This window comes from Myotis davidii, unplaced genomic scaffold, assembly GCF_000327345.1.
Source record: "Myotis davidii unplaced genomic scaffold, ASM32734v1 scaffold72, whole genome shotgun sequence".
NCBI classification, from domain to species: Eukaryota; Metazoa; Chordata; class Mammalia; order Chiroptera; family Vespertilionidae; genus Myotis; species Myotis davidii.
The window spans coordinates 2,583,399-2,599,306 of NW_006284618.1; the positions used below are offsets into that span (position 1 = coordinate 2,583,399).

The 15,908-nt window shown below is 54.7% G+C and overlaps 1 protein-coding gene across 2 annotated transcripts in view; it reads right to left on the bottom strand.

Moving 5' to 3' along the window:
• The window catches only part of INPP5A (inositol polyphosphate-5-phosphatase A), a 141,611-nt gene that overhangs the window by 18,463 nt on the left and 107,240 nt on the right, over nucleotides 1-15,908 (bottom strand). For both annotated transcript variants that reach the window (XM_006754915.2, XM_006754914.2), the window contains exon 9: nucleotides 9,390-9,474. In XM_006754915.2, the coding sequence (XP_006754978.1) occupies nucleotides 9,390-9,474 (85 nt within the window). The remainder of the gene's footprint in view (nucleotides 1-9,389; nucleotides 9,475-15,908) is intronic.

A 15,908-nucleotide genomic window follows, 5' to 3' on the forward strand; every position in this document is an offset into this window, starting at 1 on the left:
CTTTCTGCTGCTAGTTATCACTGATGGCCGAGGAGTTCTGCTCCTGCTTTGGTTTTGTTTGGTTTTGTTTTTGATGCAGAAAAGACCCCCTGTGAGTTGGCGGAGCCATAGACGCCCTTTCTGGGAGGCGAGCCCATCTACCAGGAGCACCCCAGCCCTGCCCAGAGCCATAGGTGCCAGGACACTAGCAGACAGTCCACAGGTCCTGCCCTCTGGAAGCAGTGAGTGGGAGTGTGAGGGGACACAGGTCTAGGGTGACAAGTGGGCAAAGGTACCCACGTGGGATCAAAAGGCCAAGAGGCCCTGGAACCCGCTGTCCCCCTGCCCGGCACCCAGAGCCCATCAGGGAGCAGCGGGGACGCTCACACAGTGCATTCTTGTTGCCTCCTGTCCTTGGCCCCTGGGCCCCTCACACCCCAGCCCAAATCTGTACCTGAGGGAGGGGCCCCCAACACATGGTGTGAACCTTTCGGGCCTGCACATTGCTGCATCTGGCCTGGAACGGCACCTTTGGGGGCAGGCCATTGTCTCTGGGTCGCCCGTCACTTTCGTGGCCACACAAAGAGGGGAGTGATAGAAGCCAGTCTGGTCAGAGGTCTGCAGGCTGTTTAAGGCACAGCAAGGGTGCAGGTGCGCCTGGGCCTGGACCCCCACGACCACCGCGCCCCCTGGCCTGTTTCCCAGCTCCACACTCTGCAGGCAGCTGCTGAGGGAAGCACCCTACGAGGTTTTTAAGGAACTAATCTATGGCCCAGAGGATTAGACTCTTCTCCTTTTCAAATTGAGACCTGAGGAGAATAACACCGGGCCACCTGCTTCTGCCTGGACACGCCCACCATCACCACACGTCATGGGCCAACCCACAAAATACAGGAGCCAGAGGACCAGGTGCCCCAGCCCCGGGCAGTGGCCTCCCCTGGAGGGTGCTGACCCCAGCGCTCTGGGGCATCTGCGGTCTGGCCCCAGGGGGCCGGGTCGGGCTGGTAGGTGGGCCCGAAGGTGCATTGTACCACCTTTCATGCGATCCCTCTCCACGTGACCCTGCTCCAGAGCTGTCACCCACTGACAATGCACACAGAAGAACATGCAGGCCTCTGAGAGCATGAAATCGGACACAAAGGTGAGGGACAGAGGGAAGCGGCAGCCTGGCCGCCTGGTGTAGTTTCAGCCACAAACATGTTCACAGGACCTACCTCCGGGAAAGTGGAACGGAAAAGCGTGTAGAATAAATGGGCCTCAAAACATTGTCTTCAACAGCGTTAAACAAGGGGGCCAAGGACACAATCAGCCTGAGGATGAACAAGGATGTCACCGTGGGTCCCGACACCGGATGGAGATGCTGCCGGCACTTTGACAACAGGGCTCAAGCGCAGAACCGTGAGTGCGGCCGGTCCTGCGCGTCTCAGAACGGTTGTAATTTGTGCCAGCATCTCTGAGACTTTCCTAACAAATAGAGACAACTAAAGGACAGCAAAACCACGCTTAGGAAGCCACGGTGTGGCAGGTGTGACTAGCCCACATCTGGCTGCTCAGGGGCAGGATCTCCCACGGAAGAATTCAGACAGGGCCCTGCTTTCCAGGCAGCCATCTACCTTCTTCTACTTAGCACAGAGCCTGGAGCTGGTCAGCGAGGGATGTGTGCCCTTCTGAGGAGGCGGGGCTCTGCTGCCTAAAGGCAGGGCCTGGATGACCTTGGGAACATGCAGGTGTGAGCGTGACCTTCTGGGGTGGGGCCCCTGAGCTCTGTCCACTCACAAGGGACTTTGCTTTCAGTCCCATAAGGAACTGAAATGAGTAACGGACAATGCCCCTTCAGCGGTCTCTGCCCAAATGCCACCAACCCATGAGCCCTAATTAACAGCCTTGCTCATGGACGTAGCTCCCAGCACCCACCCTCGAGGCCACTGCCTTCTTGAAGCAGGACGCCCCAAGCCCTGGAGACCCTGACGGTAGGCCAATGTCACTCCCACCAGCTCATCCTTTCCCCTGGCCTCACCTGGGGCCCTGTGGCGTCTACACTCAGGGGACAGAAGGTGCCAGTGGACACTGTCACAGTTAGCTGTTGGGTTAAAGAAACCAGCCTCACGCTCCAGGGTTCCCGTGGGAGCCACCAAGGCCCACAGCTTGCAGGTCCCCGGGGGGCTGTTCTCCCAGCAGGGCTGCGGGCCCTGGATGGCCCATCTACCCTTCCCCTATCCCTCAGTGCTGGGGTTTCTTCCCTCCCCTGCCAGTGGCCACTGGGAGGTGAATCACTGGAGTACCAGCCAAGCAAAGGCGCGTCAGTAAAACCCGCCACTGTCCCGCTGTTTTGTTAACCTGCTGTTCTTAGTTAAATTCTAGCCATAAAAATGCCTAAAAAAAGTCTGCATATAAAGATTCCAGCTAACATCTCCGAGAGGATTTCCAAAAGGTGGTTTACAAAACAAGAACGGAGTCTGTCCATAGGTTTCTCTTAAAACGTGTTAATGGAAAATCACTAACTTTTAAATTTAAAGTTTTCAAGTGACTCTAGAAAACAGGAACCACTCTAGAAGAGAAGCATGGTCTTTTATGCTTTGACTGATTCTCCCAGGAACGCTGAACATCAGCAGGTATGTGTCCTGCTGTGTCGTGTAGCTGGTCAGATCAACAGAGCGCTATGCTGTCCAGCGGGGCTGCGCATGCCAGTCCCAGCCAGGCCGCCGGCCTCCTCCGGAGTCAAGGGATTATAAGTTGCACCTCGAACACTCCGGAGCCTGCCAGCACCAGCATGGGGGTGCTAGGTGTCCATGCTGGGCATTGGGAAGTGGGCTCAGAATTAAAACATCAAGTCAGACAGACAGACAGACAGACATCCTCGCCCCTGGATTTCTGAGTTCTAGGAACACCGGACAAGCATTATTGGCCTGGTGACTAACAATTCCTCGGTAACTAATGTCCCCAGACATTATTTCAAGTCCTAAACATATTCCAACAGTAGACAGGAGGACAATCACTAAATCGCTTAACGGATGGCTCTGAAACGGAAATCAGTTACAACTCGCCATGGTCATCGGCGACGTATGGATCTGAGAAAAAGGGCTCAGACAAGAGGAATTCTTTGACCGCCCCTGATGGGTAGACACATGCTGTGCCCTGAAAAGTAAGTGCCCACCAGACAGACATCCACTGCTGCCCACACTGGCGGCTGATGAGGTGAGTCTGCTGCGCCTAGAGGCGCTAAGCAGGCTGCTGGGAGCCCTGAAGAGGGAAGTGGCCAACACTCAAAGCAGCAAGAGTAACACAGATGCCACTCAGAAGCGATGGGAATGGCACAGCTCAGTGATGTGCACGTGAACGTGACTCCAATGAACTCTGGCCAAGGTAGCACCCTCTTTCCTATCAGGCTCAAGCCCACACATGCGCACACATGCATGCACACAGGCACAGGTCCTGAGAAGCAAGAGAGACAAGGCTGCAGGCAGGATGGGGCCTCAGTGAAGCGTGCACCACATTGATTTCCTTGGTTTCAAGATCAGGGTGAGCTGCCCGATGCAGACAGGACCACCCTGGGAGGGACCTGAGGACCCAAGACCCAGCGGGGAGGCTGGCCCTGTCAGGTGTGCCCTCCGCCCTGTGGACAGGCACCACTGCCTCCCGCGGGACGTGCCCAGGACACCCCATTCCTGTTACTCTGACTTCCCAGAGGGCCCTTCCACAGAGCACTGCCTTCTCCAAAGATTGCCCTGGAACGCCTGGGAGGAGGGAGACCTCTAAGTGATTGCTGAGAGAAATTCTGAGGGCCCGACAGTGCTGACATCACTGGGACAGAGGGGCGTGGACAGGGCCGCGTAGCCGAGCTGGCGGCGAGCTGGTGGCAGTTAATGAAAAGGCACTGTCATGAGGGTTATGTCAGTAGCGAGGCACCTTCTTCCTCTTTGTTCTATATTGTCCACTGTTCGTCCAGAACAACAACACGCCATAAAGACCCTTTCATCTCCTCAGAAGGCTCCCGCTGGCTCCCTCCAGCTTGGTGGCCCGGGGCAGCACCCACCCAGCGTTCCCTGCAAACCCAACTCGGTTTTGAGCAGGAAGCAGCGTGGCTTTCTCAGACTTGCGTCCAGCAGGTGCTGGGGCATGTGCCACTGGCCCAGGACCAGCTCCAGGACAGGCACTGCCGTGTGAGGCCCCAAGTGAGGCCCGCAGGGGACCTGCGCACGCTGGTTTGGCCGTTTGAGGACATCCCCAGCCTTCCACTGACATGCCTGGGCTCAGCCGGTGGGAGGGCGTGGGCAAGGAGGCACAGACCTGCACAGGCTGCCATGGATGGTGGCCTTGAAGTGCTTGCCACCAGGCCTGGCACGGAAGATCTGATCTGAGTCCTAAAGTCCCCATGGGGCTGTACTAGCCCTAAGGGTGGGCAGAAAGCAGGACCTAGCAAAACACCCAGAAAAGCACATTAAAGATCAGTGAGCTCAGAACTGATTATGATTCAGAGAATCTTGTTCCTATAGCAGAGGGGAGGAGGGGGAAGCCACAAATGTACTGTCCTTTTTCTTCCTTTCCCATAATTAGAATAATTATTCTGACATCAATCTGCTAGTTGGAAACACTGGCCAATGTTTATAAAGCAAACTTTCTGGAAGAAAACCCTCTAATAAAGACCCAGGAGACTCATCATAATTAAGTTAAAACTATATTTCATTTTTGATTAATTGTCACAGGCTTTATATCAAACAGATCAAATATAGGTCTCTTTAGAACAGTAATTAAAAAATAAATCAAATGATATAAATTCCTAATTCTATTGCTTTAAACCAAGAATCTTTTGAAAAACCAAGCAAAGGAACTGACAAGTACAGCTTGGCTGACACACCTGACTCACGGTCCCTCCAGCAGCCCTGCCCTCGTCTGTCAGAGCAATTCAGCGTCACGAGGCCACAGACAAAAGTGTCCAGAGCCAGAGGGAGGCTGCTCAGCGCACAAGCTGGGCCCTGCGAGGTCCGTACGGACCTGTCCACACTGCTCCCAGTTCAGAAAAAACTCCATGACCACTGACATTTGCTGAGGGCAGCGAAACAGGCTGTCTGTCTGTTGAAACTACGCATTCCGGAGACCAGGAGACAGGCCTGCAAAGGCTTGCTCTAAGGAAGGCTTTCTCCAGGCCGCTAGGGAAGGTGGGTGGCATGTCCTGTTGCTTGTCTAGTAGATGGCAAACTGCCCGGACCTCCCGGGCTCTTGACACCCACCCCTCACGGGTGCATCACTGGCTGAAGAACCGTCACCTGTCTGGGCTTCTGCAGGGCCGAGCCAGGCTGCCAGGCACACCCCAACTGAGGAGTGGCAGTCGCACCTTGTGTACACGCACGGGGCCAGCAACAGAGCTGTTGCCCTGGCTGTAGGGCCCCCACCAGGAGCTGGCCTGGCCCGTGCCCACTGTGTCCCCAGGCTGAGGGGTCCTGGGTGCAGAGATACGGTTGGGTTTGGTTCAACAAGGTGACTGGAACCCAGATGAAAGCCAGCATTTCATCTGGTGCTCGACGTGTGCTCAGCCAGCATCAGCCAGCATGGGGGGTGGTCCAGTTGGGGGTTCTCAGAGGGCTGACCAGAGGCGATGCCCCTTTCTGCTGTATGGGAGACATGGGGACATCTACAGTGATTTCCTCCTCCTCTCCCAAGGTCGCAGGGTCAACTAGGACCCCACTGCCCAGCACTGCCCAGCACCCCTCCTGCGAACGTGGCTTCCTGGACAATCGCTGCTTTTAAGTCAGCTCCTCACAGGATGTTTCTCAACAGGCCCACCTGGTACCTGAACACACGTGTACCTGTCAGTAACTGGCTTTTGAAAATAAATGGCTGCCAGCCTCCAAAACGCATCCATCACTGTCACTGTCGGCAGTGATGGGCGGCAGGTGGGCACTCTGCTGGGCCGCGAGGAGATGGGAGCGCCTGGCACTGCTGTCACTGTTTGTCACTACAGCCAGCTGAGAGCCCCAGCTGCCAGTTGCCACTGCGCAAGGCATGAAACATACCCTCTGAGCAATCCGCCAACAGGGCTGAGTGGAGGCTGCATTATTAATTAGTTCCATGACGTGCGGCCCCTTAGGGGGCACATGATAATCGTGTTTAATTTGTGTATGTTTTAATTATGGCTTAGGCGGTGCCACATGTGATCACAGTATCCTCTCTTCAGTTCTGCTCTGCAAGCCTGTTTGTACTAATTTGCATCTGAAATACGAAGTGGCTGATGCCTGGGGAACAGTCTTCCCAGTGCACACAGCGCCTCTCTCCCAGGCGGGTTCCGGCCAAGACCGCGGTGACCCCCGTAACCTTCCCTCACCACAAATGTCGGGCTTCCTCTTGGAGCTGCCACAGCTCCAGGGCCTGACAGCACGCACACACACACACACACACACACACACACACACTGCCCCCAGCGCCCGCCCTGCTCCAGCCACAGGGGGACAATCACTGCCTTTGACTCTTGCTGCCCGGATCTAGCTCCTTGCCTCTCTTGCTCTAAATATGGATTGAATTAACCTCGGTGGACTGTGCCAGCCGGACACAGCTAGTGTCCAGGACCAGGGAGGCTCAGCTTGATGTTCCAGGTGGGGTCAGCAAGGAGACCAAGTCAAACCGTGGCTTCTAGTTGAGCCAAAAACGTAACCTCAACCTTATTCCTCAGGAGGGAAGTTGTCTGCCAACTCCAGACAAAGCAATGATGCTGCATCCCATCCTGACAGCACCCTCAGGGCTGCGTACCACGCACAACCCAGCACTGGCCGGGACAGGTGTGGGCACCTCTCACTTGGCCCTGGGAGATAGGAACATAACTTGAGGGTGACCCCCTGGAGCCAAGAGCACAGACTTCCCCAAGAACACAGGGGTGGGGTGGGACTGCATGGCCTTCTCCTGCCCCCAGGACTTGGTTTGCAGGCAGTAAATGTGAGTGTCCAAAGACGGTGTCCGAGAAGGGTCACTGCTACGAGCAGCCTGCCTGCCCACCCAGCAGGAGGAGAAGGGATGGTGACAGGCAGAGGCGCAGGCTGATGGCAGTGCTGAGAACAGAGAATGCTCTCGGCCCCAGGCGGGGGGTGGGATGGGACAGAGGGCTTGCTGCCCACACCCTAGTGTCTGCCTGGGGCTGCGCCTCCCCCATCCACACAACTGTCTGAAACCCCACAGACTGCACAGTGTGGGGCGTGGTGCCCCAGGTGATGCCCTGGCTCCCATCTGCCCTGAGTCTAGGCCCCCTGATCTGCATCTCTAACGAGACCGTCATCAGACACTTCACTTGGAAGGAATGAAAAGGAAGGGCAAGTGTGCCAGAGGCCAAGTGGAGAGCGCAGCCCGAGGCCCTGAGCCCATCACCAAGACCGATCCCTGCACATGGCTGCACGTCCCCGGGAAAGGGCGCTGGATACACATGTTGGAGGAGTGGGAGCCGAGTGTATTTTATTAGGGCTGCGCCCCACAGGAAAGCACCTGCCCCTGACGGAGCACACGGGCCTCCTGCAGTCATGCCCATGCGCCCACCAAGGAAGAAAAAGGAAAACTCTGTACAGACGAGTCTCCCCCAACCCACCAATGGCCCAGGCCCTCCTGTCCCCAATCCCCACTGCCCGCGGCACCTCACACCCTCCACCACTGGTGCGCAGCTCAGCACCCCCCACGGGAACCAGAACCGGGCTGTGCACACACCTGTGACTATCTGACCTCAGTCCAGAGCACTGCCCTTCTATGTGATATTTGTTCTATCGGGAAGAAAAGGCCACGCGTGAAACTCTGACCTTTTCCCAGCGTGCAAGCTGCTGGGTGGCTCCTGACTGATCAGCCGAGGTCTTTCAAGGCCCCGCTGTGCTGTGCTGAGAGGAGACCCTCCAGGTGAGCGGTGGGCGGTTCCAGGCAGAGCAGACCCACTGGTCCCCAGACTCAAGATCTAACAGTGCAGATCTGCAGCCCCCGGTGGCCTAGCGTTACTGGGAAAGGCACCTTCCTCCAGGGCACTGGCCTCTGTGGCTGCTTGGGCTGATGGTGTCAGACATGGAGCAGATTCCAACATGACAGGAGCGGCTCCTGAGTCCCCTAAGGCTGTAGGGCCTGAGGGATGTTGATTAGGTCCCTGATATCTGACTCATTAGATCTTCAATTTCAAAATGAGGAAAGAAAACTCAGCAGACCCAAAGAAAGGATTCAGTAGTCCCAGGGGCACTCACCTGTCCACCAGTCTACCTGAGAGCACTCCCTGAGGTCGGAGCCCTTGCCCCATGCTCAGGGGCCCCTTGACGTCAGGAAGCCATGCTCTGGTGGTCGGTGAACATTATGCATGTGTGTGTGGGGCTGGCTTGGTGAGGTAGCGCCAGCTTAATTAAATTATAAAAGAGGATTTCAATACAACATTATTCATTTCTGTCAACCAAGGGGAGCTGTGGGATGATCAAAGCCTGCTCCGTCTGTCTTTAAGAAATAATTTTCTACCAAAGACGGAAGATTAATGTGTGACGATATTTGTAATGAGACTACTAATGGGAAGATAATAACTCGGAGGAACTGCCGCTTCTCCATATTGTTGTTCCCACCGTGGTCACCACACACACGCTCTGGAGGCTGTGCCAGGCGGGGGGCCGAGCCCTGGGAGGCTTGCCTGCACACTGCTGCCACCTCCCTCCTGACACCGGCTCCTCCCAGGCAGGTGCAGCCTCCGCTGCGGCTGGAGAGCTGACATCAGAGCTGCAGCCCAAGAGCACGAGAGTCCCCCACCCACTGTCCCAGTGCCCCTGCAGCGACCTTGTCAGGGCGAGACGATCCCTGTGCTGGGGCCACCGGCCTTGCTTCCCGGTGACACACCAAGGTCACACCGCTGGGACACGGCAGCTGCACTGAGCCTCGCCTTCCAACCTCGATGCCTAGTGGCCAGGAGGCCAGGTGGCGGGTTTCCATCTATACTTCTTCCTCAGTGGGCACATGGCTCCAGGGGCCCGAGGGGACCCCGGCCCTGTGGGTGTGGCCAGGAGACACATACGGCCTCCAAGTCCCCAAAGATGGAGTGATGTCGATGTTTAGTAAAGGAGACAGAATGTGCCATGAGGAGAGAGAAGCCGAGACACAGGGCGGAGGGCTGGTCCCCGAGCTGCTTCCTTGTTTCTTTTCAGTACTTGACAACTTTAGTTGTCAGGACAGAACAGGTCCTGGTGCTTAGCAGCGGCTGACGGTGGCGACTACGGAAGTCTGAGGGACCCCCATCCACCTGATGTCAAGAACAGCCCCCTTTTCTGACAACAAGACATTTCTTTATTAGGAGTTTTTGCCGTAAACATAACCAGTGGGAATGGCGATACTGAACTCGCCCGTAAAGGACAGCACGTCTCCACTGCCTTCCTACTACCACTGAACATGCGTGGGCTCCAGACGGGCAGGGGCCGGGGGCCTACCTCCACCACGGACTTGGAATCCAGTCGGAAGTTGAAGTCACCAAAGACAAAGTAGGACACTTTCTCGAATCGCTGGTCAATGATCCTGGGAGGAGAGAAGGAGACAGGTTAGCATGCATTCACGCCCACTGGCCGCTGCAGCCACGCTCCCACCACACGTTATACCGCCTCTCGTGGAAGGCAGACACGTACCCCCAACACTTAGCTAAGTGACCACGGCCACACATGTCCACCTACAGTGCGAGACTCTCTCCAGCATCGTGTGTGCCGCCAAAAGGTCCTCATCGACTGGGCCAGCGATGTAAACACCACACTTGGTGGGAAGTGCAGCCTGCACCAGGTTACGTTTTGGGCCAAAAACGTAACCTCAACCTTCTGGAGTTTTTTTCTGAAGAAGTGCAGGCTGCACTTCCCACTGGGTTCCCAGGATTCGGGAAGCAGCCGGAAGCTGGTGTGGTGGTGTGTACAGGGACCTGTAATGTCCCTGGACACCAGTTTACCCCACTCACTGTGGGTAACGCTGTGGACACCACTCAGGACTAACACTGTGGACCCTTAACTGCCCCCCTCCCCCCCCACACACACACCCGGACCCTTTCAGAAGGAAGGTCCGCTGTCCAGGAAGATCTGGTGCTGAAACCCCTTCAATCCATCCTGAACACTGGATGCGGGGACAGATTTGAGCCCCTCCTATCTTCTTGCCAAATGAACTCGCACATAAAAGCTTTCTTTTCTCAACAGCCAGTGCCATTGTGTTGGCTCCCATGCCGTGCGCAGTGAGCCCTGCTGGGTAACAGCACGTGGGAGGGCTGGTGGCCCAGAGGGAGCCATGTGGGCGCAACAGCCCACAGGACCCCAGGCTGCCTTCACCTGCGCTTGGATGGTCCCTCTCAGGCAGGGAGGGCTGCTTGGACTTGCCCTGAAAGTGTTTACATATCATCCCCATAAGATGTTTCGAAGTTATAATGGCAACTTGTCTTTTCAAGTAGATACTGCCTGGCTGGAAAACATGTTCCTACAGAATGTTAAGTGGATCACAGTGTGTTCCATAAAGACTTTTCCATCGAAAAGCACGCCATGGCCAGTGTGGCCTCTACCTCTGCCCTCAGACAAGGAAGCCTGGGAACTGCTCAAACCCGCTGGCCGCCGCCCACCACACCATCCATGACTGTGGCTCCGAGGGCAGGCAAAGCGCTAGCTACTCCTGTTCCCAAAACAGAACGAGAACCTCTTACAAGTCAATCAGCCGAACAGACGTGTCGTCTGTGCAGAAGCTTCCCAGGGTCACTGTCCAGCTGTGGCTTCATGGACACACTTGCTGTGCAGACTGGGGGTGAGCTGCACTGAAACGGACTTAAACCCTAATTGGAGCAGGCAGGCAAAAGTGCCTTCACCAGTCACTCAGAAACACCTAGTCGGTTACCAAGGACCCCGATGCATCCCGGCCTGTTGGTGCAGTTGTATGGAGCCCAGGCACCGTGTCCTCCTGGGCAGGTGTACGGTGTGGCAGGCCACGTATCACCTGCTCAGTCTTTGCTAACTTGATTTGTCATCTTGAGAAACTAGAGACGAGTGACAGGCAGTATGGGGCTGGGTTGACGCCTCCTGCAGTGATGAGGACGTTGGACTCGGCCCTGGGTATCCGGCTCCCAGGTGCTGTCGGGCGGCCCGGTGGCTGATCACTCACCGGTGTGTGTCCCAGAGGGTGAACTTGCTGTGTTCTATGTAACCTGTCTGAGCTCTGTGGAAACGCTGTCTTTGTTTTAATTTGCGTGATTACCAGGAGGCTACCGTCCTCTCATGTGCCTGTTAAAATCTGCATTCTCTGCTTCTACTTAATCAGAGACGGTTTTTCTTTTTAGTTCCTTGCCTTTTTCACTTTGAATTCCAGTTTTCCTGTAAATTGTGATGTTAACCCTCAGTCTTGTTGCTGGCCTTCAGCTCTGTTTCTGCAGACATTTTTGTTTTCACACAGTGAAACAGACTGATTCTCCAGAAGGCCTTCCCGGCCCCGTCCACGAACGGCTTCTGTCCTTTATCTTCAAGGTGGAATTCTGCAGCTGGTTAATCCATCTGGAGTCACACTGGGAAATAGGGGTCTGAGTTTATCGATTTCTCAATGGTCCATTGAGCTGCCCCATCTATTAAACATTCAATACTTTCTCCCCTGAGTGTGTAAAGCACAAAATACCCCAAGCGAATTGGAACTTTTTGCGACTCCCTATTCTTCTCTTTGGATCCTTCATTCATCCTGGACACTTTTCCTTAATCTATTTATAGGGAGACTCTTCTTGTCGACAATCCTTTAAAAAAACATCTTGGCCATGTTCCTATTTCTCTTGCATATTAATTGCTCTATCATCTAGCTAAATTTCATGACAAGACTTGTTTTCCCTTTTAATAATATTTAATATTACATTAATTTGAAGAGAAAGAACATTTTCACTGATTGTTATCAATGGTGCAGGTGACTAGCAATGTCACTGTGTTAAAATTACATCTTTCTAGAGAGGAAATACTGCTCAGGAATGAAGACGTTAGAGGTGGGGGCAGAGACACCAGCCTCGCTCAGCCCATGGACTCACCCCTACTGTGTCCAGGACCAGCCACAGGCCCCTCCTCCCCCCACCTGCGCTGTGCTCACAGGTGAGAGGACAGAACCTGCCTCACAGGTGCCCATAGGAACCTAGCTATTGCAGCCATCAAGAAAAAATAAAATTTTTTCCTGGTGTTAAACATCTTAAAAAAAATATCCTGAGAACTCGTGTAGGATCCTAGAAAGGTCAGTAGGTCCTCCCCTCAGGACCCTTAGGACATGGGGTTCCTGGCTCCCACCCCGTGCACAGAAGCCACACTGGAAATGAGAAGACAGTGGTGTGCTCTGCTTCCATGAGGGAGCCTTGTCCCCGCAGGCTCAGGGCCCGTCCTGCACCGAGTCCCAACTCCTGTCCACCCGCACTTCCCCAGGAGGCTGGCGTCCCCAGGACACGGAAGGTCCCCTCAGCAGGAGGTAGGTGCTGGCTCCCTCAACCTCGGTGCCTCACAGGTTCCTGCAGCCAACTTTCTGTGCCTGGTTCAGCGTCAGTTCTCTCCAGACCCAGCCCCGGCCCTGCACCCAGTCAGCCAGCCTGCCCTCCCAGCCCGTGGCACGAGCACCACCAGTCCCTGCGGCTCTGGGTCTGAGGATCAGGCAAATCCATTCAGCTCCATGACGGTCTCTTGGCGCCCCAGTGACATGGCAGGCACAGCACAGCCCTGAGGTGGCTGTGAGTCCCGGGCCACATGGGTCCCGTGCCCCAGGATAGGAGGCCCTTTGTGGGCATGCTTCGTCCTCTAGCGGAGGCACCTGGCCAAGCCATGTCCTTGGGGCATTCCCCTCTCCCCGCCCCCCGCCCCCCGCCCCCGGCCAAGGCCCAGTGAGCAGGTCTGAGAAAGCGCTGTGCCCATGCTGCTTCCTGAGACACCTCTGCTGCTCAGAGTTAACACTGCTTTGTCCTAGGGGAGGGGCCAGAGGGCATGGCAAAGGAGACACTAGCACAGCACCTGGGATGTGGCTGAGGCAGTCTGAGAGGGTGGCTGCCACAGGACCCTCAGAGCTCCTCGTCACACGGCTGTCACAGCCTTGTCACATGGCGCCCTCCTCCCAGCCAGCACACGTGGCTCAGTCCACTCAAGTGATTTCTCTCTAGCTTGACTCTGCCTAAGGGAGGAGACCCGTCACTCCCCTGAGCGGAAAGTCTGTGTCAAGGCATCTGCACATTCTATTTCAATAACTTGTTGGCTCTGTTCACGGGACAGCGCGGGAGCCGGCGGTCCTTGAGGAGGGTCCAGGCAGAAGGTGCACAGCCCCAATGACCAGGCTGTCAGCGCCATTGTTGTCCATGTGGCTGTTCCCTGCATGCCGTGGACTCTGAGGCTGATCAAGCATGCACACGGTTGCAGAGTGGGGACACTGCATATGGCCTGCTGGCCTGCACGGCTGTGAGCACATCATGCAGGTGTGCCTATAGGGCACTCTTCCTCTGCTGTGAGATCATGGCAGCGGGTGCCGGTTGAGGGGTGGCGGGACATACCTGCCGTCAATCTGAGCTCTGAGGAACTCGCTCTACTCGGGTAGGACAGCTGAAGACTGCTTTCGTCACAGGAGAGGCCAGGGCTACCATCTCGTGGGATCCGTGAGGGTTCACGGTAAGCCAAGCCCTGGAGGCTACACGGAGGCTTCAGGGGGTAGGTGCTGGGACACCCCAGCCTGAAGCAAGGCCCACAGGAGAACACGATCCAGGGTGCATTTACGGGACACCAGGGTGACCCCTCGCCAGTGACATGGGGCTGCTCCGGGACACATGCTGGAGCTGGGCATTGGTTGATTAAATGGCGAAAGTATTCGGCTCAACTGAGGTCCCCACTTTTGATGGAAAGGAAATTAGAGACTAGGAAGAAATGTGAGCGGCTGGTACCCTACCTATGAATTAGGAAGCAAAGGCTATTTGGCTAATTTGATGGTAGAGCCCAATTTGAGGTAAACTCTTAAAAAAAAAAAAGACAAACAAATTTCAAATTTCAGATTTAGCATCTGATTGAATAAACTTAAAATTCTCTAAGTGTTTAGAGCAGCGGTTCTCAACCTGTGGGTCGCGACCCCTTTGGGGGTCGAACGATCCTTTCACAGGGGTCGCCTAAGACCATTGGAAAACACATATATAATTACATATTATTTTTGTGACTAATCACTATGCTTTAATTATGTTCAATTTGTAACAATGAAAATACATCCTGCATATCAGATATTTACATTACGATTCATACCTGTAGCAAAATTACAGTTATGAAGTAGCAATGAAAATAATTTTATGGTTGGGGGTCACCACAACATGAGGAACTGTATTAAAGGATCGCGGCATTAGGAAGGTTGAGAACCACTGATTTAGAGAGAGAAAATGTACCTTCCCAGGGCCTGGCTCTCCCACGCACAGGGAAGGTATGGGGACGGAAATGCCTGCGGTGACGAGCAGAGAGTTTCAACAGCGTGTCCAGAGCCTTGTAACACTGTCATTAAAAACCTAAACTTTATCCTACTTCCATGGCTCTGCTCTTCTTGATGTAATGGCCTGCGCCCATTAATAACAGCAGGGTCTGAAAGGTCGTGCTGTGGCGGTGGCGGGAGGGGCCGCCACAGGCCCAGGCAATCGCCTGAGTGCCAGGCCCGCGGCCTCACTTTTAATTTCAACAGAGTGCCATTTGGACCAGGAGAAAAAAAGTGTTGTTTTAAAATTAATTACCTTGTCAGGAGCTATTATGATTAAAAAGTAGGCCCACATCAATATCGCGTGCCTAATTCAAAAAGGGAATTACAAGAACAGCCATAAAAATCAATTTTTTGGGCCTTGAAAACGGAGCGTCTTTCTGTTTTGACAGGTGATTTCACTATGAGACAAACCACAGTGATACTCACACGTCATGGAGGCCGCCCAGTGAGCAAGGGCTGTGGACTCGGGGAGCCCATGCAGCAGACCAAACGCCTCTGGTATGGAGACAACGTCCCCAGGGGGAGGCACAGGTTAAATATTCAGAAATGACAGCATTTGCGATTGGTCGCTTCAGAGCGGCTGGCAGTCGGTGTCCCAGAACACAGACTCGCTGCCACTGGGTCTCTTCCCGAGAGCTGCGCGGCCTCCAGGCATAGGACACGTGTCCCCTGACTAACCCGCGGCGCTGTTCCTTTTCTTCCTGTCCATTCCTGTCTTTTAACTACGGAAGGGAGTGAATTCACGTATAATTAGGAATCTACTAGCGTCGGCTTTTGTTTCTCAGATTTGGTAGAAGCCGCACTCTCTAATAATTTATTAGCAAAAACATCAACAACAGAAATTACTACAACTAAGGCAGAACATTTTAAAGTTCCTTAAAAGTTTCTCCTAATCTTAACATGTCTCACTGAATGGTGTGTGGTAGAAATATTTAGGCGCCATAAACAAACTGGCCAATGTACTTCTCCTTCCTGTGCTGGGCGCGTGCTGGTGTGGGCTCTGGCCTGGTGGGGCCGGAAGCCCCAGGTGGACAGTCCCTGCCCTGACTCCAACCGGCACAGGGAGCCTGTGTAAAATGGTTTGTCCTGAGGCAGAGATGAGGAAAGAGGACACGTGTGAAGGCAAAGACGAAAAACCTACTGACAGAACCTGAACCAGCATCAGTGTTAGCACAAAGCTCCCAAATGTCCCTTTGGTGGTCCCACTGGGCGTCATATGCTGTCCCAACAACCAGTGAGCCTGGGTGTCAGTGGCCAGGCTACCGACTGGCCTTCCCAGGCCCAGCACACACTCCTACAGCCAGGCCGGCCGAGTGGTGCCCACTGTGCCCACCACAGCACTCATGGGTGACACAGACCCTCAGCCACTGGAGGGATCAACATGGAGAAGTCACAGAATCTTGGGCACAGACACAGCCCTGATGGAGCAGTGCACGGAGAGAGCTGGGCTGGGTGAGGTTTTCATGGTAAGGTATTAATTCCCAAACCCACTC